The 24,045-nt window shown below is 39.1% G+C and overlaps 2 protein-coding genes across 2 annotated transcripts; both read left to right on the forward strand.

Annotated features, from left to right (window-relative positions):
• Window positions 1-1,988: 1,988 nt before the first annotated feature.
• Window positions 1,989-12,886, forward strand: vwa7 (von Willebrand factor A domain containing 7). The gene is made up of 17 exons (XM_042487241.1): window positions 1,989-2,041; window positions 3,671-3,953; window positions 4,105-4,338; window positions 4,738-4,834; window positions 6,283-6,417; window positions 6,552-6,747; window positions 6,906-7,075; window positions 7,724-7,836; window positions 7,952-8,068; window positions 8,445-8,663; window positions 9,447-9,579; window positions 9,726-9,878; window positions 9,971-10,063; window positions 10,176-10,459; window positions 11,412-11,548; window positions 11,880-12,039; window positions 12,166-12,886. The coding sequence occupies exons 2-17, from the start codon at window positions 3,705-3,707 to the stop codon at window positions 12,727-12,729; spliced, it is 3,054 nt and encodes a 1,017-aa protein (XP_042343175.1). The 5' UTR covers window positions 1,989-2,041; window positions 3,671-3,704; the 3' UTR covers window positions 12,730-12,886.
• A 3,154-nt stretch (window positions 12,887-16,040) lies between these two features.
• On the forward strand, window positions 16,041-23,701 carry LOC121943335 (sodium- and chloride-dependent GABA transporter 2-like). Its single transcript, XM_042486855.1, is given in 15 exon segments — window positions 16,041-16,200; window positions 16,281-16,415; window positions 17,987-18,127; window positions 18,594-18,681; window positions 18,781-18,913; window positions 18,993-19,127; window positions 19,203-19,306; window positions 20,489-20,613; window positions 21,248-21,360; window positions 21,449-21,586; window positions 21,851-21,953; window positions 22,196-22,296; window positions 22,477-22,557; window positions 22,559-22,648; window positions 23,609-23,701. Coding segments are annotated over 15 exon segments (1,740 nt in total).
• The last annotated feature ends 344 nt before the right edge of the window (window positions 23,702-24,045 follow it).

Here is a 24,045-nt window from a genome sequence, read left to right on the forward strand (position 1 = left end):
ATTCTCCTACATTGTGTATATTATTTTACTAGGAACTTTTTGCACATCACCGGACCAACATTTTTGTAGATCCTACACAAAATTATTCTCATTCTTTTCATTAAGCTTACAGCCTCCGTAGCCTTTTTTATTTGCTTTTTCAACAGTATCTTTATCTTTATTTTTATATTTCTTTTCTATTTCTTTTTAATATGGTCATTGAATGCACAAAACACCAAGGCAAATTCCCCTTAAGTGAAAATCTAGCCTTCTTGACAATTAACATTATTCTGACTGTGACCACTACAGACAGAGTTTAGGCATAATCACCTCCTCTGGCCAAGAATATAGCCTTAAGACCTATGTAATTTGTATATGGTTGATGTGGTGAAACTGGGTCATCAACTGTCTGCCGGAAAACCAGTCTGAGAAAGTATCAATACGGAAACAAACAGGTAACCACAGGTTAGCAAGAAACATGCACTACCCTCATCTGCAACTGTCTTCCAGTAATCATGGAGGTTTTGCAGGATAGTTCCCAGATAGGATTTTTTTTCCCTCCAGCTTCACTCATGTAGTAACATGCTTTGCACCGTGTATGGGTCTTTTTTTTTTTTTTTTCCTGTGATAATGTGTGATCCAGTCTCCCACTGATGTGCTTTCACTTTTGAATCACTTAAATAAATAAAACCTGAACACCCCCAAAACTTGCATCAAAACTTTGTGTGTTTGTTTTTCTTTCACTCATTAACATAAAAAGGATGAGATGTTCTTAAAAATTGTTTATTTCTTATGAGGTAGTTTAGAAACATATCACCCCATTCAAAATAATCAAATATAAGAGATGGAGTGTGAGCATTAGATGAAAAGAAAATCTAAAAAGCAAACATTATCCGAGAGGGTAGTGAAAACTCAAATTTGCAAAATGCAAATGCAAATGCAAATGCAAATGCAAATGCAAATAATAATAATAATAATAATAATTATAATTATAAATATCCTTTAGAAAAACCTTTCAAATAAAAAATGCAGCACAAAGTGTTTTACATTAAGGGGAGTTATATGCACATTGACAAACTACAAGTCATAAAAACAAGTAACATTTAAAAGGAATTGCAGCTGCCTGTAGTGTGAAAAGAAAGAGTTTCAGACATATATTAGGAGAATCAGAGCTAGTTAAAGGTGGAAGTGAAAAGATTTATTTGAGCTTTCTTTCTCAAAAACATCAAGTAGCAAGATGGCTTTCTTGATAGGTGGCGTGTCCCACAGTTTTGCAACATAATTGGGTCTTAACTGGGACCCTGATTGTGCTAGGTCCAGCACTGCTATTCAGAGACACACCTCTGAAACAACTGCAAACCAAAGCTTTCATTCACCTCTTCTTCTTTTACAACTTTGAGTCCCACAAATTGAAGTTCAGCACTGTCCCTAACGTTGGCTAGCAACTGAAGCCCTTCTTTACGTTGCCATCAGACATTTTGGTAACTGGGGAGAAAGGAAGGGGCTTTAGTGTTTGCAGTTGTTAAAGCTGTGTTTTCTGGATTTGTGAGGAAAAGAGAGAGTGATGGATAGAGGGCCGGGGGGTTGGGGAAGGCCTAAGCTGAACACCCTCGATGGTAATATATGCAGCCCTTTTGTGGTGAATCAATGCACCGTAATAATGGAGTTTAAGGAGGGGGGCAAGGCTGTAGGGGAGCTATGACGAGATGTCTTAAGCCTCATGGCGTGCCCCCCACGCTAAGATTTGCACCCAAGACCAGTCAGCGTCAACCAGACTCTTATCTGAGTGCGACAACGTACGTTTTCCATTCATATCTTGGTTGTTTTTTTTTCATACTGAGGGCCTGGCCAAAGACAAGAGCCCAAGGACAGACGAAAGTGAAGACTCAATAATTTTGCAGACAGGAATTTTGTGACACTGTGCACAGTTTCCGCCGCTGACAGGTTGTGGTGAAAGTCTGCGTTGTCATATGAAGGTACATGTGTGGTGCTGCACATACAGGACTGTAACTTCTGCTATATGCTGTGATTTCAGAACAAAAGTCTACAAAGATGAACTGAGGTGAGAATGTTTTTTTTTATTTGTAATTTTGAGCAAAGTACAAAATTTAAGCAAAAGTCTGCCTGATAATATACAAGCCATGATTTAAATAATAATAATACAGAACTTGATTGAAAAAGTAGCTGGCATATTCCTGTGGTAGTTGACACAACTGCACTGTGATGAAAGAGGATATTTGGTATATAAGCTCTACTACTGTACTTACATGCTTTAGTTTGTTTTTATTTTAACTAAGCACAAGTTGTTAAGCTGCTAGCATGTTAGAAATATTTGAGGAATTTAAATGTTATTAATAATCAGCTTATGAGTATTAGATCTTGCATCTTTCCTGCAGAATAAGTGAAAGCAGTTGTCTTTGTACTCTTAATTTAAGAGACCACGCCAATCAATTTAAGCTGATTTGCTGAATGGAGGCTGGCAGAGTGGAGGGAGAAGTTGTTTATAGGCCCCGTGCTTTGTTTCGGTCTCCCTCTTGTGACAGCACAGACTGTGAGAACAAAACCAAAGTATTGTATTTGAATAAAGATGGCAAAGAACAATGGGAGCCTTTGTACAGACAAGGCTGAGAAAGAGGAGGATTTTTCGAGGGGGGGGGTCAAGGAGTGGCTGATGACAGGAAAGGATACATGGATGACTGGCACAAACTGATCAAATTACCACAAAGCCAGAACGAACAATTGGGTTAGGTCATTTCATATCCATTCATTTAGTGAGAGGAAAATTTTCCATGACAGATTCTGCAGTTACCCTCAGCTCTACGTGCATTTTAGCATAGTCTTGCTCATTGTTTTGATTTTAAGTTACGCAACTTTGTTGTTTCTGTTCAGTTTTATCACTCAGCAGCAGCAGGCAACAGGTTTTTTTGTGTTTTGTTTTTTAAGGCAGTGACTGACTGCGTGTTTTAAAGGAGGGTTAACATGAACTTCCAGTCATCAGGTGAACATGTTCATGCCATATGCGTAAATTGCAGTTGTTTGTTGCAATATCAACTTTACAAGGAGGGCAAAAGGTGACTAAATTGCAATTCACACACTGATGGAAGTGTATACAGTGTATAATATAGTAGGTTAAGGTACCACTACAAATTTCAGGTAAATTTCCAAAGACAATTTGGACACTGGGACTTTAAAAACATTTATTTTGTCGTGATTTTTTAAAAAAAAATCTTTTTATAACAGAAAATTGCAAATACAAATTTGTAAATTCTTTTGGCAGATTGCTAGTATAATAAAATCAATTGCTTTCTCAGTCCAAATGTGTTTTGCTGCAATAAAAATGACTGAAGTGAAATGAAGACTGAAAACTTTATCTTACTAAATGAAATTACATGTCTACAAAGCTTTCCCTTGCAGTGAAAAAATGTGAAAAAATGCATCCCAGTATATTTCATAACAATATTCAGCATAACCCAAAACATTTAGAATGGAAATTAATTTGCACTGTGACCTATGTATCATGATAATACTTGATTGTGGGGCCTCCAGTGAGTCCCACAGCTATAGCTACCTACCACCAGATTTTAAAAAATGGCCTTTCCGTCAGGACTCTCAAATGAAATCAAATTGTATATGAGTGTATTTTGCATTGCAACTGGCAGTGAAATCCACTGATTTATTTTACCTCATGCAGGTAGGATGTTACCTGCTCAGCCCATCTCTGGGACATGATGTCACAGGGCAGAGGAAGAATTTGGGAAGGGAAAGGAAAGCAGATGCACTGGTTTATTCTGGCTTACCTTCTCCTCCTGGCTTTACCATGCATGGGCTTCCTCCCCAACTTTTGGTCTCGAGTGTTAACACTGTCTTGGGACTCGCACACACACCAGTACATCACAGAGCAGGCTATTCTCAATGTCACCATGGAGACTCTGAGGAGCACCAAAAAACACCATGCAAACCACGCAGAGGAGTGGGTGAGCTGAATATTTATTTACATATAAAAACCCCGCTTTGTTGCACATAATGAAAGCTTTTTCTGACAGTTTTCTGTGTTCTTTATTGAAGCACAGAACTACTTTTGTGTCATTTGAATGATGATAAATAATAAGCCTGTATCACTCCCAGACCAGACTGGGCCGTGGTTTCTGGAGAGCTGTGGGAGAGGTAGTGAAGTCCAATGCGGCCATGGACTTCCTGAGCTCCACCAGGTCAGACCCGGTGTACCACTTTGATTCAGAGCGTGTGGACAGCGCTATGGAGATGTTACGGCAGTTCTGGGCTCAGACTCTACTCTCAGTACGAGCCAAAGAGTACCAAAGTGCTCGTCACAGCTTGGGCCAGCTATTTCACTCACTGCAGGTAACAGGGCAACAAAACAAATCATTAGATAATGTTAAATACACACAATACAAGTTTTATATGCAGAGGAAAATCAATGCGTAAAATGTGTTTTGACAGTCAGAGAGAAAGATGAGATACAAGTGAAGATTGTGCATTGGACATTCTTGACTAAAAATAGTAGCAATAGCAGACTCAGTTAAAATACATTCAGTAATAACAGCTGTCAGTCTTGATGTTTATTAACTTGTTATCAGCAGATTAAAACAACGTGCAAACCAAGAGTTGTCCTGAATTAACACAATTTGACAAAAGTAAACTCCTAAATTCACGCTGTGGTTTTCCATGTTATCTTTAAGACATCACCCGCAGGTTAGTTTTTAAAGTAATCCTTTGTCTGTCAAACTTCCATTATGCCAGGACTTCTACAGCCACAGTAACTGGGTTGAGATGGGCCAGCGCTCCATTTACCTCCACCTGCTGCAGCCGGAGGAGCCTGCCATCCCCGTGGCTGACGGTAATTTTTTCACATCTGTGATTACACAAGGGCCCACTTTATCACATCAATTACTCGATCTTAGGGCTGGAAATTGCCTGAGTATTATCGGTCACCGGACTGAATCAAAATTAGATCATGATGATACAGTTTATTATGCAGGATGTCTACACAATATTAGTTACCAAGAGTTCAGTTTTACGTCAATGTGATCCATAACAGTGAAACACATGATCACTGCTCGAACATTAGCTTTATTATTATGTTTAATGTGACTACATACCTGATTGAATGAATTGTGTATTGTGATTAATTTATCAATTTTCAGCTTGGGCTCCAGGAAAAATATTTGTTGTACTTCAGGTTTAAAATATAACACCCAATATGGCCACACAAAAACAACAATTTGACAAGCAGATATTATTTGGGGGATTTCCTAAGAGTCAGGGGGTGTAGTGGGGGTAAAAAAAAGTGGGACTGATTATCCATAGGCCCTATGAGGGGGCCCTATGAGGGGGCCCTTGAGAAGCATGGAATCAAAAGTTTGTTTTTTCTAATTACTGCCACAATTTGTTTTTGAAATGGCTTAGTAAATTGGTTGAAAGACTTAACTTTGTGTTAAAAAAAAAGTGAAGGGCCGTCTCATCTAGTAAAGGTGCAAAATGGTTTAGTCTGCCTCGCACCCTGATTAATCTTTAAACACAATTACTATAGAGTTGAGTAGGTGACTGCTGATGTTGCTGGAGCACCAACTTACACTGTCATGTCTTTCCCCAAAACAAAAAAGAAGGGAAAAGTAAGACAGAAAAGAAAGGAACGGAAAAAAATTGACACTATGCCACGCCCCTGCTGTACATGAACATCAACATGCCAACTTGTACTGCTGTATAGTTGCACATTGTTTGTCATACTGTATGTTTGTATACATCATTCTTTTTATTCTCAGTTTATGTACTCTCTGCTGAGGTCTAATCCAGGTAACTCTATCGATTGCAGTTTATCATGATTATCAAAATCAACACAGATGATGGCCTTGACAATAGTATTGTTAGATTTTCTACAGATCATTGCTAAAGTAATGCATTCATCATTCAGTTTCTGAAGGAGGAAGGAGGAAGGAGGAATTGTGTGCCCAAATGCAGACACACCCCGGCAAGGCAGGGTGACTTAAAGCCAAGCTGACTAAATAAGAGGTCAGTGGAAAGGCAGTTAAAACAGGCAGCAATCTGACTGGCTCTACAACCACACCTGGCAACACTCACATTTGGGCCATCAAAATTGTGACTATGTGTGTTTTAATGAACTTGATCTTTAATTTCAGGTACAGTATATCTAAACTTTAAAAATGACCCCCCCCCCCAAAAAAAAAAAAAATAAATAAAAGACCTGGGTGACATTTTTCCCTGCAATTAGCTTTTTTTGGACTTGATAAGCAATAATAGACTACTTATCTTTCTTACTGTCCACAGAAGAAACTCCTACCTGTATGGAGTGCTTCAGTGCCACCTGTCGAGACAACCTCATGTCAAGATTGACAAACACACAGAAAGACACCCAGCTGCTCACCACTGGCTACTTCAGCACTTTCCCTCCAAAACCCCACGGTATGTCAGAGAAAGTAAAGCCACCAGCAGCTGCAGTCCTGCCGAAAAAAAAACCAAAGAAATATGCCATAAATTCTATACTCTTAAAAATCACTCTATAAAACATTCAAAGTTTTTGACTGTTTCTTTTACAGGCAAATGTAGTCATGGAGGTATTCTGGACAGTAGCCGTTACATGGGGGCTAAAGGGGGCATCAACAAGGACAGCACCTCCCCCCTCTTCTCCCCTCACCATTATCTCCATGTGGAAGCTGCCAGTTTGGCGACTGAGGCCACCCTGAGTGTACTAAGAGACCTCAGAGACACTGTGGGCCATAAAGCCTTTCTCAGGTAGGTTTTGATTGCTGTTTAACAGGTATTTATTGTATTTTCTGGAAGAGAAAACACAGTAGGTTAATATGTTGTAGTCAATTCAGGATACGTGGAGTTAGATGTTATTTCATGACTTTGAGCTGTGTCTTTATTTCCCTCCAAACTTCCTTCAACAGGCTGTTCAGTGTAAAGCAGGTCCCTGCATTGGTGTTTGTCATGGACACCACAGGGAGCATGTTTGAGGAGATTACTGCAGCTCGTTTTCGGGCCCACTCTATCATCCAGAGCCGGGCCAGCAGCCCCGGGCCGCCTGGTACCTTTCTGCTTATTCCCTTCCATGATCCAGGTAATTTTACAACAATCAGCTTAATTAAAATTCCTTTTGAATAATGTGAAAAAAAAGCTGTAAGTAAGTGACTTAAAACATGTGTTCATACATATGGTAATTAAAAGTACACAACACTATAGAATTTCTTTCAGGTAATGTGAAAAAGTTAATCAGAACAAATTAACTTGTATAGGTCATCAACTTAAAAACTGTTACCATAATTATAACTGCATGTTTTAAGGTTGATTACTAATAAAAATTGAATTGGTCCAACACATTTTTCCACATTAAAAAATGAATTTTATATGACATATATACTAAATTACCATAATTATGAACACAGCTGATAGCTCCTAAAATATGTTATTGCAACTAATTTTTCTCAAATTATTTTAAAGGAATTTTCAAGTGTTATGTGTAAACCTGTGATACTAAGACCTGGATAAAAGGGGAAATCCAAGAAACTTGAGTGCCTTTAAAGCCTTCCTGACAACAACAGATGCACTTGATAATAATGCTCAAGGTTTTTTTTTTTGTGTTTGACTGATTGATTGGCATGAGTCATATGATCCAACCTCTTCCTGCTATATCTTAAAGTCAGTAGGTCTACACTGTAGGCACAATTTAAAAAGCCAATCTAACATTTCTATCTCCTGTACTCTTCAGGGTTTGGACCTGTGTATGAGACCGATGACCCAAATCAGTTTATGCAGCACATGGAGAACCTGACGGCGCTGGGAGGAGGAGACGAACCAGAGATGTGTCTCTCTGCCATTCAGGTGAGTTTAGATGCTGCTTTTTGTGCCACGTGAGTGTATGAACACATGAACAGTTTGAGAACTACAAGCACACATGGCAGCTAATTTTCCCATCATGCTGTGTGTGTGTTTTCAGCTGGCGCTCACTCACAGTCCACCGCTGTCAGAGATATTCGTATTCACGGATGCCTCTCCTAAAGATGCCCACTTGTTTGATGCGGTGAAGGCCCTCACACTTGAAAAACAGAGCAAGGTGGGTTTTTATCTGTAACAAAAAGTCCTCAGCAACATTATCGTCAGTGTTGCACACATGCGATTGTGATTTACTGGCACATCTTCTGATTTCAGGAGGAAAGGCTACACATAAATGAAACACCTTAAACTGTAACATCTCAAATGGATAGGCTAGGAAGAAGTTATTTGTGTTTGCAGACACTGATTATACTTCATAAGTACTTATGAAAGAAGTGGGAGAGCGTGGTGTAACTTTCATTTTTTTGTTTTTTCTTTTGTAATGAGTACATCCCTCTTGTGTCTTTACTGTGCAAGGGGACTGCAGTCAAACAAGTTGTGTTTTAGTACATTTCTTTCTGCTTAGCCATTGACCATGTGGCCTGATTTCCCCACAGGTGACATTTCTCCTAACTGAAGACCCCAACTACACATCAGAAAGCCGAGGGAGGAGGAAGAGGAGCAGGAGGAGTAGAAGCAGGGAACCTTTGTCCCCGAATCGTTTCTCTCTTTACTCCTCCTTGTCCTCCCTGTCAGGAGGATTGACAATATTTACCACAAACTCTGACATCCACAGGGTCTCTACCATAGTGGAGGATAACACAGCTGCTGAAAAGGTACAGCAGCAAGACTGTTTGATAGTGATCAACCTCTTACGCAGTTGAACAAATTTCCAAACCAAATTCCAGTTCATTTTTTTTACCCCCTACATCTCAAATTTTCTGAGATGTGTTCAGATGCCTTCAGATGCATTTAAACCTCTGCAAATCTTTTGTGAGGTTTTGTTTTTTTTTCTTTTTCAAAACCACGGGGAAAAAACATAATAAGCTACTTGGCTTCAAAATGTGAAAAAATTGTAAAAGGCGACAAGGAACCAATCTAAAAATTAGCTTGGGGGGATTATTAGATCTAATTAAAAAAAACAAAATAAAGGAAAAATGTCCAGAAAACTATATTTATAATTATCTTAATATTATTTTTAGAATTATGTAAAAAAACTCAGCAAGCAGAACATGCCTTTCTTTAAGCCCTGGCTGTTGGGCAAAAGCAACAGTTTTTTGTAATATGTATATGAATATCCTGTAACTTCATACCAACACTGAATCTTGTGTGGCAAGGAGGTTTTACTTTTTGTTCTGAAAACATGGCTAAAATTAGAGCAGTAAAAGAGTAGCAAAACAGTAAAGTTGTATGCTTGAAACCAAAACTGAAAAACACTACGAGAAGTGGTGGCATTTGGCAATAATCGTCTGTGTGTTCGTTGTTGCCAAAGACCCTTTTTACAAAAAAAGCTACATTTTGCGGTCCATTCTTAATGGATATGAACACATTGAATTTGTCTGAAATGGAAACTTGTGATTAAGTCTATATGCCAAGCACATTTTTTCTCTTCTTCTTAGGTGACCCTCCTCCATGTGGAAAGTGACAAAGAGTTGATGTCCTCCCATTCTTTCAGAGTTGACAGCTCAGTAAAAAATGTCACATTACATGTCACTGGCTCCCTGACAGAGTGTATTCTTACTAGTCCATCAGGTAAATGCAGGGAAAAGTTTTTTTTATTATATTTTGGGAACTATTGTTTGTGAACTGCACTTTGTACTGCTCATGCCATCTTACAATACCACTACCCTTCTTTGCATTTGATATTAAAATTTAAATGATCTTCCTCTGCTTGTTAGACCAAAGCCAGTCTCTGCTGAGTGAGGAGGGTCCTCTGGCAGCGTTGGAGCACTTCGAGGGTCTGTACCGAATCATCCTGCTCACTCCTATAGAGTCAGGCCAGTGGAAACTCCAGGCCAAGAGTGAAAGACCCCTCACATTCAATGTGATCGGTAAAAAAACATATTAGACACGTTAGTTATGAGGAAACTGCTCTTGAAGTGAGAAAAGAGACAAATGTTTGTGTTCTGATCTGCACCCACAGCTGACAGCAGCGTAGATTTCTTGTATTACTTTGCCACTGTAACCAATGAGACACACCCAGGTCTGGCCAGAGTGGACGGGAGTCCAGTAGCTGGTAAGAGGTTATGCTTTTCTAATATTATCATTGACAGCTTTCAGTAAGCCTCACAACCATTAATGTGCCTGCCACTTTGCAAAACCGCTTTGCTCCTTATTTAATTTCCCAGGTGTCCCTGCCTTTCTGGTGCTGGCTGTGACCGGCCTGGCTCCAGACGAGGTGGTGTCTTTCAGTCACGCAACACTGCTAGGAGCCGACGGAGACAGCATCCAGCAGGTGAAGCTGAACTCCTCTTCATCTCCACCATCCTACTCTGTAGAGGAGCTGGTGGGATGGGTGGACTCTGTTCCCAGAATCCCGTTTTGTGTCCAACTCACAGGCCGAGACAGCAGAGGGAAAAAGCTGGAGAGGGTTTCCACAGAGATGGTTCAGCCAACACATGTTCAGATACAGGTAACACTAAAAAAGGCGCAGACACGTTTTGTGGCCTGGTACTGTACTGTTTTGGTTCAGTCATTTCCAGATGCAACAGGCACAAAGCTGTGATGAACTTACTGAACACAGATTTAGCAACTAACATGTGAACATAGTGAAGCATTTAGCAGGTAAAAAGTATTTTTTTTCTCTCAGGAGAGAGTGGAGATTAATGAATGCACCATTGCTATCATAATACTGTGTCAGTGTTGTGTTTATAGCTGGTTCTGCTGCCTCCACATGGGCTAAAATAATTTACTGTTTCTACTTTACTGGTAGCAATGGAAAACATTAACTGGGGATTGTGCTCCATTTTCAGCTGCAGTTAAAATATTTCACCTTTCAAAATGTCAAATTATGACAGTTTTTATGACCTGGCTCAAAAGATCAAAACAAAAAGGGAGACACAGCAAGGCAAAGTTAAGCAAAAATATATTTAATCAAATAAAACTAATTCAGACTAAATAAGACCAAATTATCGGTCAACTTAAATATTTACAGTTTGGAGTGTGGAAATCATTGGTGTCATTAGTGTGTGTGATGCATGAGTGGGAAATGTGTGCAGGTGTTACAAAGGTGCATAAAAGCTAAGCAAATAAGTAAAACAATATAACTAAACCAGAGAGGGGCAGCTGGATGCAGCAGCAGAGTGAAGGCTCAGTTAGAGACTGAGCTTCTTGTTGAACACATGCTTAAATAACCTAAAGCTCTCTCAGGTGTTCCCACTTGCTCTAACGAGCACCTGCCTGCAAGGACAGTACACAGGCAGGTAAGAGATGACAACCCAAATACATAAAAATAACACAGAGGGGTCATCACACTTTTCCTTTAATAATTCTCCATAGAAGTCTGTGTTGGTGGACTTTCTGATTCATACAGTTTCACACTGATGCACTTTACTTCCACTTGACAGTTTTTTATATCTCTTTAGGTGTTGTCTGTCCCCCGCCTGGTACCTGGTCACAGCACAATGGTGGACTTTGACATCCTGAACCACGGCCCGGCCCGACTCTTCAGTCTGACTGCTGGTGATGACTGTGGATATCTTCATAAGAGAGGACCTCACACGTAAGACAAAAAAGAATTAAAAAAATATTGCTCGGCCACTGAGTGAACAACAAGACTCTTATTTTGCCATTTAATCCCCTATAAATGCTTCCTTTGCTATCATATACAGTCATATTAGGAATTAGGATCTGGCCTGGATCCTATGCTACATTTCACCCCGTCTCTCTCCACCTTACACTGTCCTATCAAATAAAGGCAAAAACCCCAAAAACATAATCTCAAAAAAGAAGAAAAGAACTCTTCAAAACTCTCAAGGACAATTGTAATGAAGCGTACAGTTTAAATTACAGGAACCTGTTGCGCTCCATAACACTGAATATCTGTTCCTCAGGTTCCACGTTGCAGGACAAGGGTCTTTCCACGGTCAGGTGGACCTCTACACTCCTGCCACAGCTCAGGCAGGAGCTACTGTCACCCTCACACTCACTGTGCGCGCTCTTGACTCTCCAGACTCAAATTATGCAGTGGCCTACTTGACTGTGGTCCCCCCGGTGAGCATTTACTGAACACTATCAGGATAATCTCCTTTTATTGTTTTATACAGAAGTTTGTTTATACAGATCATGGACATTGGATTTCCTGTTTATAATGGCTGTCACTTCCTACTTCTTTTTTAGGATCCAAACACATCCCCACCATCCTGCTCCACTGTCCGAGTACAGTCTGCTTGTTCTTCCATTTGCAACGAATCAAGCTGGAGCGTATCTCTGGTCGTGTTAGGCAGGGGGCGCTCTGGCCTCGCTGCCCTCCAGCTACAGAAGGGTGAAGGCATTCTGACTTTATTCCACAGCCCCACACCCACAGAGGACAGCCAGGGAGAGGCCCAGCGTGACCCGGATCAGCAACAGACTCACAAGGACATGACAATCAGTGGAGGCAACCACCATCACCATCACCACCACAAGGCCAGATTAGAGAAAGGAGACCCTCCTCTGAATGTATCTGAGTGGGTAACAGGCTCATCTCAGTCACTGTGGGTGAAGTATACGTCCAGCTGTTGCTCTGCTCAGGCTGAGCTGCTTGTGTGGGACACAGCTGGAAACATGAAGCGCTGCCATCTAACATCTGGCCAGCAGAGGCAGCTAAGAGACAGGAGCACAGATACCAGTGGAGCTGCACGGATTACACACACTGGCGTCTTTTTTTTATCGTTGGGTCTGCTGTGGCTGTCTCTGCTTTAGGTCAGTGATTACAGAGGTTTTGCTGGTCAAACTAATCTATGTGTTGATCACTGGATTTCAGAATCCCAAAAAGATGTCAAATGTTCTTTTTTTTAGGACATACACAGATACTAGAGGTAGTTTGAAAGATGTGCACTTAATACAAACAATGTTTTGCTGATTACTACTGCAATTTCTAGAGAAGGTGCACTGCATAAAGAATAAAGAATTTTATTAATACTGGTTTGTGATTTGAATGATTTGGGGTTGAAACCTCTGAACATCTGATATCACTCTAAATATACTGATGCCATGAAGTAAAGAGTTTGTAGGCCAAGAAATAATACAATTCTGGTGGACCCAAAGGAATAAAACATATAAAGTGACTTTGGAAATGGTCATAAAGAAAGATTAAGATTAAGGAAGCACAAATAGATCAACATAAAGATTAACATTATTTTTTACCTTACAGATTACAAAACATGAAGGCTTAAAAATTACTACCGTTGATAAATAAAGGCCCATAGTTAGAGCATAAATGACCTCACCTATGGATGCAACTGAGAATAGTCACAACTGGGCCACCTGGTGGCTCAGTGGATAGAGCAGCGCCCCAAATACAGAGGTTATATCCTTGCTGTAGCGGACGCAGGTTTGATTCCAACTTTATCCCTTTGCTGCATGTTGCCCCCTCTTCTGGCTGTAAATGCAAGGATGTTTCACTTCAAAACACTCACGTTTTGTAACTGAAAACAGTGTTTTTGTTGTTGGTGCATCACTACATCATTTAAGAAAAACAGGTTTAACATCGTGGTGAGAATAACCTAATTTCAGATGAAGGCAAGAGAGCTTGCAACATAAGAGGAATGGTATATCAGAGCTGTGCAACTTGGATGGATTTTAATTGACATATCAAGCAGACAAACTAGAAGAATATCAGACCTTGACATATCTATCTTTAAAAAACTTAGATTTGTAAATAAAGACTGGTAGACATTTGGTAACATTAGGGCCCATCATAAAATTTTTGTCTCACCATCTTTCAAATAATTAGAACAAGAAAAACAAGACATAAATTAAAGCCAGCATTGGCTAAAAAAAGGATATCTAGGCATTTCTTTATTAACTTATATTCAACATCAGTTGAACAAGAATCTTGGCCATTTCTAATCAACCTGGAAATAATTTATTTCCACTTAACACTGATTAACTGTCAAGCAGTTGCTTATTACATGACACCTGAGTAGTAAATATAAAGGCAGAGAAGACCTAGACACAAGGACAACTGAGCTCAGACTGAGCTTCTTGGAAATGTCAAATTTACCTTACCTTTGCTACAAAAATGGAGGAGGTAAGCAAAAACATACTCACAACTAATTACCCTAAATCTGTAGTACAGGTTTGCATAGTAAACTTTGTAAACTCAGTTGCATTCCTGGTGCCACATCTGGTATTTGTGGTGACCTGTGGCGTACCCCTGTTCCTGCTGGAGACAACTTTAGGCCAGTACACCCAGGAGGGCAACATCACCTGCTGGAGGAAGCGTTGCCCACTGGCTGAAGGTAGGGTGTTCAAACAAAAATGTAGATTGAAGATTTACTGGAAACAATGTCTAAATGATTAATTATCTCCAGAATAAGATGATAGCTTCATTATTGGCTCCTTTTGTAGACTGAGAGGAGTCGCTTCTGTTGTGACAACACCATGTAGGACAGAGCCTAGGATGCTGTGTTCTTTTATAACAGGAGCACTGGACATTATGCAAGGGAGACTAATCGAAAATCACTCAATACCAAGTGTGCCATGAAACTAAAACAGCTCTAAAAAAGCCCCTGTATAAAATGATTAAAGATTTTAAAAAGGTTCGAAAACAAAAAAAAGTCCAAATTAAGGAAAGAAAGACACATTTTCCCCTCATATCAGAGCTCTGTGATGTCTGAACAAGGTTAACATTAACAAACTAACAACTGCATGGCCTCTGTGACCCTTATTCCAAGATTAAACTTGAATTTCTGCCTCACAGCTCTATACCTCTGCAAACCAGTCTACACCCGTGTTTGTGACAACACGAATAATTCACACACATCTTCCCCGTGGCATTAAGATATAGATATAGATATAGATATAGATATAGATATAAATGCTCTACCTGCAACTACTTCAGCAACTACTGTAGCACAGGTAAAATGGATAATACTGTCACATGCATGGGGGTTGTCTTGTTTAACAGAGTGCTAATATTTACATTATGCACTGATGTTCTGATATATCATCACTTTATCAATTGACTTTTATGTCATTTTAAATTGATTTAGTTGTGTTCTTTCATAAAGTTAGGGAACAAAAAAAAAAGAATAGTCAAAATGACGACATGGGAGTCATTATAGCCTATGTCTGTTTCAGGATTTCTTCTCACTATCCTTTCAGATCACTGCATAGATTTTTCAATGCAAAATAAAACCTTTGATTGGACCAACCAGACAAGTTCTGGGAGTACGTCTGCACAGGTGAACAACCTATGCCTCTCAAAGGTCTTTGAAGTTCATCTTTTTTCCTTCCGGATGGCGAATGCTGGCTATCTCAAGGGGCATTGAGGACATCGGCAGCATCAGGAGGGAAGTGATGTTGTGCTTAATTGTAATATGGATCATCTGCTACTTTTGTATCTGGAAAGGGGTCTGGTGTACAGGAAAGGTACTACTAATAGGTAATACTAAAGGGAAAATGTATATAATTTATCTCTAAATGCCTTAAATTGCTGTTGTTTTTTTCCAGGTGGTGTATTTCACTGCTACCTTTTTCCTATGTGATGTTGGTCATTCTTTTGATTCATGGACTCTCTCTTAAATTTAGTAATAATAATAATAATAATACGAGCAATCGTCTCCTAATTTAGCCAGACATATTAATGTTTGTATGAAGTTTATACGTTAAAACATGTGGAAGGAAGGTGGTAGGTTGGAGTTAGAGGAATATATCGAGAAACCAACCAGCTGTGTCTCACTTTAACAACAGCATTTGAAGCAACACATGAGAAGCTACACCACAAGATAAAAAAAAAATATATGTATTTTTAAAAATGTGTTTATTTCCTTTTGTTAAAAAAAGAAAAAGACATCTATTTATATTTAGCATTACTTTTGGTTAGCTAAAAAGTTGTTTGTCTATGTAGTACACGCTCTGCCCGGGGATAATTTATTCCCTCTGAGAACTGATTAACTGTTAGTAAGTTGCTCATTATATGACATAAAATTATTGGTGAATATAAAGGCAGAGATGTCCTGGAGACAAGGCATGAAGAGGACGACCAAGTTCAGATTGAGTTTAAGAAAATGTTGAATAAAAAATGTGCAACAAAACACAAGCAAGCGGAGGTGGAGGAGAGAGGACACTGGGCCAGTAAGATGGAGTTTCTCCTGGCTGTGGCGGGAAATATTGTTGGTCTGGGCAACGTGTGGAGGTTTCCTTACCTTTGCTACAAAAATGGAGGAGGTAAGAAAATATGATGCTCACTGCTTATTACCTTCAATCTGTAGTACAGGTTTGCATTGTTATATACTTTGTAAACTCAGGTGCATTCCTGGTGCCATATCTGGTATTTGTGGTGACCTGTGGCGTACCCCTGTTCCTGCTGGAGACGACTATAGGCCAGTTCACCCAGGAGGGCAGCATAACCTGCTGGAGGAAGCTTTGCCCACTTGCTGAAGGTATGATGTTCAGGAATTTACTGTGGATGGAATATTCATTAGAAACAATCTCAGTATGATTGATTATCTTCAAGAGTATCTGTCCCATAAGTGGCTCCTTTTGCGGGCGATTAAAAGGTTAATTTAGTTGTGACAATACCACCTTGGAGTGCCGAGGACTCTGTGTTCTTTATACAGGAGCAATGGAAATTAACCAAAGGAGACAGACTCAAGTTGGATAATCTATTAAAAATCACTCAATACCAAGATGCACCATGAAAAATTACAAATACAGCATAAAACACAGCCTTGTATAAAAATAATAAATATGAAAAAGAAAAAAGAAAAGATTAGAAAAATATAAATGTCCAGCTTAAATACAACTTATGAAAGACACATTTTGCTTCACATTAGACGGCAGTTGTGGATGTCTGTGCAGGGCAAACATAGGCAAAGTAAGGGACTCTGTGACCCTTATTCCAAGAATATACTTGAATTTCCACCTCGTGGTAGTAAAACATGAACACATGGATGCTTCATTTACATCTTCCCCCCCAGCAGAGTGAAGGATCTATACAACAGCACAATTTTAAGGTGGTCACCCAAGATTAGTGTCACCAATTCAGTATCTGATCAAATGTCCTCTTTTCCCCTCCTGAGTTATGACACTGAATAATGACCAAAAAAGTGTTTTTCTAGAACATTATGTCACAGTGAAGATGACTTTTGATCTTAAATTATCATCAAGTCATCATATTAGATATTTGCGTGAAATTTTGTCATATTAAGTGAATTAGTTCTTGAGTTATGGCTAAAAATATCTTGTGTGAAATGTGAAGTCACCACAGATATCACATTAGTTCAAATGGGATGGACAGATGGACAGTCCAAAAAAATAATGCCTCCAGCTATGTCTATCGCCAACATGGAGGCTTGATAATTTTTTTTTTAAATCAATAATTAAACAAGGCCTGAGAGGGAATGGTGCAGCTGGGTAATTTAGAAACAAACTTTTAATAAAGGCTGAGTATGCATGGAATACAAACATCTGCCTTGATTTGGATCCTACATCACGAGTCTGACAGTATCGTAGAAGCACAAAGCTAAATCAGTGGCGATCTCATTTAAATCTTTAAAACACTGCAGATAAAAAATTCTGTGTAACACAAAAAAATCTCACAATCCTTGTTGAAGATATAAAATACAAAATATGATTGTTGATATTTTTGAAAATATTATCAACAAACATGGGTAAAATCTTAAATCAAGTGACATATCACACAAGAGAAGTTACATCTCAAAGTGTCCATTTTTTTGTCATTTCCAGTGTAGTTTTGTAATAGCAATCAAAGAAAGTTTCCATTTTTACCTAAAAATACCTTAAAATATTCTTTTAATATTTCTTTTTCTTTTTTAATTGATTTTCGGGGAAAACTGGTCTCTCAAGTGAGTGGGAAGTTTTAGTAACTATATTTGGTCAGTCAGGTTCCCACGACGCTGATGGCTAAGCAGTTAATAGAGGATTAATGGAGAAAGTCAGATTTTTTAAGAATGATTGTCTGTATGAGCAAGTACCAAATGTGGCTTTGCAGGTATCGGCTTTGGTGGGCAGATGATCGTTTTCTACATCTGTGTGACTTATTCAGTCATCCTGGCCTGGGCTTTGCTCTACCTGGTGTTCTCCTTCAGCTCACAGCTCCCCTGGGCCAGCTGCAACAACTACTGGAACACAGGTAAAACGGATAATGCTGTAACATGCATGAAGGTTGACTTATTTAACAGAGTGCTAATACTTACATGATGTCCTGATGTTATGGTAGCAAATATCAACACTTTATTAAGTGTCTTTTATGTCATATAATTGACATTGATTTAGTTGTGCTCTTTCATTCAAATTAGGGGTCAAATTTCACAAACACTAGATTCCTTGTTCCCCAGTACAACTCGATGGAGCTCTTTACTAAATCCTTCCCAGAAAATGCCCACATGTTTTAAACTCTACACCAACAGCGTGCATTGCACACTGTTGATTAAAAATATGAAGTTTAAAGCCCAAAGTGGAAAGACCTAGATGTGTCATCAGGGTTATTTAAGCTCTGATTTGAAAAATGTATCTGTTTTTTTAAACCTCCCAAACCATTAAATCATTCTGTTTTGTGATTACTATCTTTATTATTTTTTTCTTCACTGTCCTTTCAGATGACTGCGTAGACTTCTCAACACAAAATAAAACCTCTGAATGGACCAACCAGACTAACACAACCTCTGCTGCCACAGAGTTCTGGGAGTATGTGAACAAACTAAGCCTTTAGATTATTTTGAATGTCCTAAAAGAAGCCTAAGAGGTCTCAATCAAATCTTTTTTGTCCATCTTCTTACCTCCTAGACGACGAGTACTGGCTATCTCTGGGGGCATTGAGGAGATCGGCAGCATCAGGTGGGAGCTGATGTTGTCTGTGATTGCAGTGTGGATCATCTGCTACTTTTGTATCTGGAAAGGGGTCCGGTCTACAGGAAAGGTATCCATAGAGGCCTTAATAGAGTAATAAAAGCACAGTTTATTTCCAAATGTCTTAAACTGTTGTTGTTTTTTTCCAGGTGGTGTATTTCACTGCCACCTTCCCCTATGTGGTGTTGGTCATTCTTTTGGTCCGTGGACTCTCTCTTCCCGGGGCTTTACAAGGAGTACTGTTTTATCTTCTGCCTGAACCCTCACGACTCACAGACCCTCAGGTAGCAGCTTCTTGATATATTATTACAGTGTAGAGTTCACATGGACAAACATAATCAATTTCTTTGTTGGCACAGGTTTGGATGGAGGCTGGGGCCCAGATCTTTTTCTCATACAGCATAGGTGCGGGCAGCTTAATTGTGCTTGGCAGCTACAACAACTACAACAACAACTGCTACAAGTAAGTATTTGTCAGTATGTGACTGAACTTGATGCTCCAACATACACTTTCTGATCGATGCACAAGAGGACAATTCACTTCACTTCACTTCACTTCAATTCAATTCACTTCACTTCACTTCACTTCAATTCAATTCAATTCAATTCAATTCAATTCAATTCAATTCAATTCAATTCAATTCCGTTCAGTCTTATCTATAAATCCCATTATCACAAATCACAGAAAAACTCCCCCCAAAAAACAGCTGGGATTGGCTCCAGCCCCCCTGCGACCCTTACGAGGACAAGCGGTTACGGAAAATGAATGAATGAATGAATGAATGATTAGTATCTATCGCAGTGGCAGTTGGCTTCTAGTAGGATTGCAGCATCAGCACAACCAAGACCCACAAACCACACACAGTTGCAGGCAGGACCAAGGCATCAGAGCAACCATGACCCATGATCTAGGCACAGCCACAGGCAGGATCACAGCATCAGCACAACCATGACCACAAACCAGGTGCAGCCATGATTCAAGAAATCTACAAGACAAGGGAGAACAAAGGCTCCTGCTTCATACTTAACTGGAATTATTACTTTGTTGTTGTATGTCTCTATGAGCCAGTTAAATATGTTTTAAATATGGATGTTACTGCAAAGAAGCTAAAAATTCCAAAACATGAATGTCTCACACACTTCTTCCACTTGGCAACATTGAAGATTTTCACAATCAGAGTTTCAAGGGAGGCTCTCAAGATTGGAGTCACCAATTCAGTATCTGACAAATGTTTTCCCCTCTACTCATTAGATAAACTGTTGAGTAATGGCCAAAAGAGAGAAAAGATGACATTTGACATTTTGGATATAAAATTGAATTACTTCATCATTTTATCCTATTAGACATTTGTGTGAAATTTGGTCAGAATTGGCATATGAATTCTTGAGTAATGGCCAAACAAAAAAGACCCTGGACAACTAAATTCTAATCAGATCATTGTTGTGTCCAAGCGGACATTTGTGAAAATGTGAAGACATTCCCTCATGGCCTTCTTGACATATTGCATCCACAAGAATGGGACAAACAGACTGACAACCCGAACACAGAGTGCTTTCGGCCGAGACTATTGCTGGCTCAGAAACATAAGAACAATGTACTACATGCTATGAATTCATGGATTAAGCACTTTTTTCTGTTTTACAGAGACTGTATGCTGCTGTGTTTACTGAACAGTGGTACCAGTGTGGTGGCTGGGTTTGCAGTCTTCTCTGTGCTGGGATTTATGGCTCATGAGCAAGGTGTTCCCATTGCAGACGTGACAGAGTCAGGTAATAATATTGCAAGAGATATTCAGAGACGGAGCCTCATCTTCCGACATGGATATGTTACAGTCATCATGCTCCTCTGGCACCTTGTTATTGCCTAACAATTTTCCTTTTTTGTTTTTGGATAAACTACATTTTCAATGATTAACCTTTAAGCTCAACTGATGAGTTTTTGCATTTTGTAATCACATGACCACATCTGATGTAACTGAGTAAATGTTCTTCGGCTGACTGAATATTTCATTCAGAAACTCAAACACCACATTTACTTGGCATGTTGGGGATCCTTGATTTGCAGTTCAAGCAGCCCCATTTATTATGGCATGGACTCAAACAGAGACTGTCAGCTAAACAAACATTTTGTAATTGAGTCTTGAGACATGTTAAGAGATTTTGAACACTGCTGTGTTGTACTTGTTGTTCTCTGTTTCCACACATGGCCTCTTTGGGGTATCATAAACCCATTTGTGATTTCAAGAAATTTCCCCAGTAGCTCCCTTGATTTATTTTGAGATTTCCTCTGCGTTGCCATGTGGATGCATATAATTTATACTTAACAAAGTCATTGTGGCTAAATTTGTAAAATAACAAAGACAGTTATTCGCTGGTGACGCGTCATGCATTGTAATTGTTTCAGGTCCAGGCTTGGCGTTCATTGCATACCCTCAGGCTGTAGCCATGATGCCTTTTCCCCAAATGTGGTCCGTCTGTTTCTTTGTCATGATCATTCTCTTGGGTCTGGACACACAAGTAAGACATACTCTGGTTGAACATTGGGTGGAAAAAAATTACCACATTTACAAATATACATATTGTTTCTCGTTCTCTCTCTTTGCAGTTTGTTGCCATGGAGGTGTTGATGACATCCATCACGGATATGTTTCCCACGGTAATGCGCAGGGCAGGCCGACGAGAGCGTTTCCTCCTCCTCTTCTGCCTCTTGTGTTTCTTCTCTCAGCTAGTCATGATCACCGAGGTCAGTATTTAGAGTTACATGTACTTTTATTATTTATCAATACATTATGGCAGGGAAAATGTAACAATCTTTCAGTCATGACTTTGCTTATCTTTATTCAAAGATGCTTTCAGCTTATGGATTCATGATTATTACAACATAGAAATTGATATATTAAAATAATGTGGGGGGGAGAGTGTCAGAAATAGACTTCCATACATCTGAGGTTGGCATATTGGGTAAAATAAACAAACCACCAATAAATGTGTTTGCTTTGTCTCTCAGGGAGGGATGTTTGTGTTCCAGTTGTTTGACTACTACGCTTGTAACGGAGCCTGCGTCCTCTTACTCAGTGTGTTTGAAGCTCTGGCTCTGGGATGGATATTTGGTAGGTATGATATTTTTTGATGGGGCAGACCAGCAGTATAATAGTGTAACACAAAAAAGTAGGCGGTTTAACAACAGACACATTTAAAAGAAAGATCATAAGATTTACAAATGTTGTAAGTTGTATTCTGAATGAATATAAACTAAACTTAATTTATCAAAGTGAGTATATCAAATGATTCACAAACATCTAGTCTGTTCTGGTCATTATATACTGATCATCCAAACTCATCTCCTATAAAGGGGCAGAGCGGCTGTATGGCATCATTAAGGACATGACAGGTGTGAAAGCCAACCCATTCTTTAAAATCTGCTGGCTTTTCCTCACACCACTGGTCTCACTGGTGAGTTTGAATGTTGCATAAATGCATAATGAATAACCCCACAGCCTTAGTCCTTATCATGCAGTATTCACCTAATTTTGATTTTGCACTGTATTAGTAACATTTGACTTTTTTTATACCAATTTGAATTTCTATGTTGAAAAGACAACTTCTGAATATCTATTTTATATTATTTCTCAGGGCTCTTTTATATGTTCTTTAATTGTGTACGAGCCTTTGACCTTTAATCGCTGGTACGTGTACCCAACCTGGGCATACGTGTTTGGGCTGGGTACTGGCCCTCTCCTCCATCCTGCTTGTGCCGGGATGGGCGCTGTATAAACTGGGAACTGGGACTGGGAACCTCAGTCAGGTGAGACAACTGTGTCAATGATTGTGATTATAAGTTCAAGAATTGGTATAGTGCAATATAATGAGAAAGAAATCAACACTTTTTAAGGTCTTATTAGACAATTCTAACATCAAACAGTTATGCCTCAGTCCAACTGGTTGTGGACCAAAAATTTGTTTTTATTGTTGTTGTTATTTAAGATGTATTTAAAATGTATTGAAGATGTTCAAACAAGGGTCTTTAGATCTGCAAAATGTCCAGATTCATTTTTCAGAGTGTAATTTTCATGATTAAATAATTACATATGCAACCAACTTAAAGTCATTTGTTCCAGATTGTCTCGTGTTGAGATTGGATTCGGACCCAAACACAAAACAAAATAAGCATCTAGATGTACAAACAAAAAGTGAGCTTTCATGCTGAATATAAGCAAGTGACCAAAAATACAAAGTACAAATGAAATACTAATAAACTAAACTGAAACAAACCAGGATAACAACAAAGAACCTGGGTGAAGGCAGCAGCAACACACAGGTGAACACAGGGAGGATAACAGACAAACTGACAGGAAACAGAAGGAAACACACAGGTACATATATGTTCAGGGAACTAATCAGGACAACCACACACAGCTGGAGTAGGTGATAACACAGGGATTGGCTAACAGTCGTGTGGCAGATAACCCAAGGGGGGAGCGAACGAGACCAACAAAAGACAGGTGAAACCAATCAGAGAAACACACAAGAAGTATACCAGAAATTACATGAGGCATGACAATACAAAAATAAAACAGGAAACAGAACATGAGTAACAAGAAACAAGGAAAACACAAACAGAAATCCCCCTAAACAAAGTCCACAACATAACACAAAACCAAAAATAATGACATAGATCCTCTTTTACATATTTTCTTCAGGTCATTTATAAGTTTTGTCATATCTTAACTGAAAATGTTTGATGAATATTTCTCTTTATTTTTAGCGTTTACATCATCTGTGCCAATCAGATCCTGACTACTCACTGACGCAAAAGAGAGAAACTGAGCTGCAGCCCATCAGAGAGGAAGTTCTGTAACCATTCACCTCCAGCTGAAATGAAACGCCATCACAAGCGCAACAACTACGATTTGGCGCAACAACTACGATTTGGCAATGTCTCACTGGTCATGGATACTTGGAAGTGTAAATAATTGCAAGTGTTGTAGAGATATTAATAAATGCATTTGTCTCCTCTCAATGTCCTACAATCAGTGAAACAACAAACAATTTCAACATCCAAAATAAAAAAAAAACAATTTCAATTGTGTATGAATGTGTACACAAACATATCGTATAATCCAGAACATAGAAGTTAAGGATGGTATGCAGATGTTGCACAACTGAATTTTTTGAATGGACACATCACAATGTGATCACAAT

This window comes from Plectropomus leopardus, chromosome 5 (assembly GCF_008729295.1).
Source record: "Plectropomus leopardus isolate mb chromosome 5, YSFRI_Pleo_2.0, whole genome shotgun sequence".
Classification (NCBI taxonomy): domain Eukaryota; kingdom Metazoa; phylum Chordata; class Actinopteri; order Perciformes; family Serranidae; genus Plectropomus; species Plectropomus leopardus.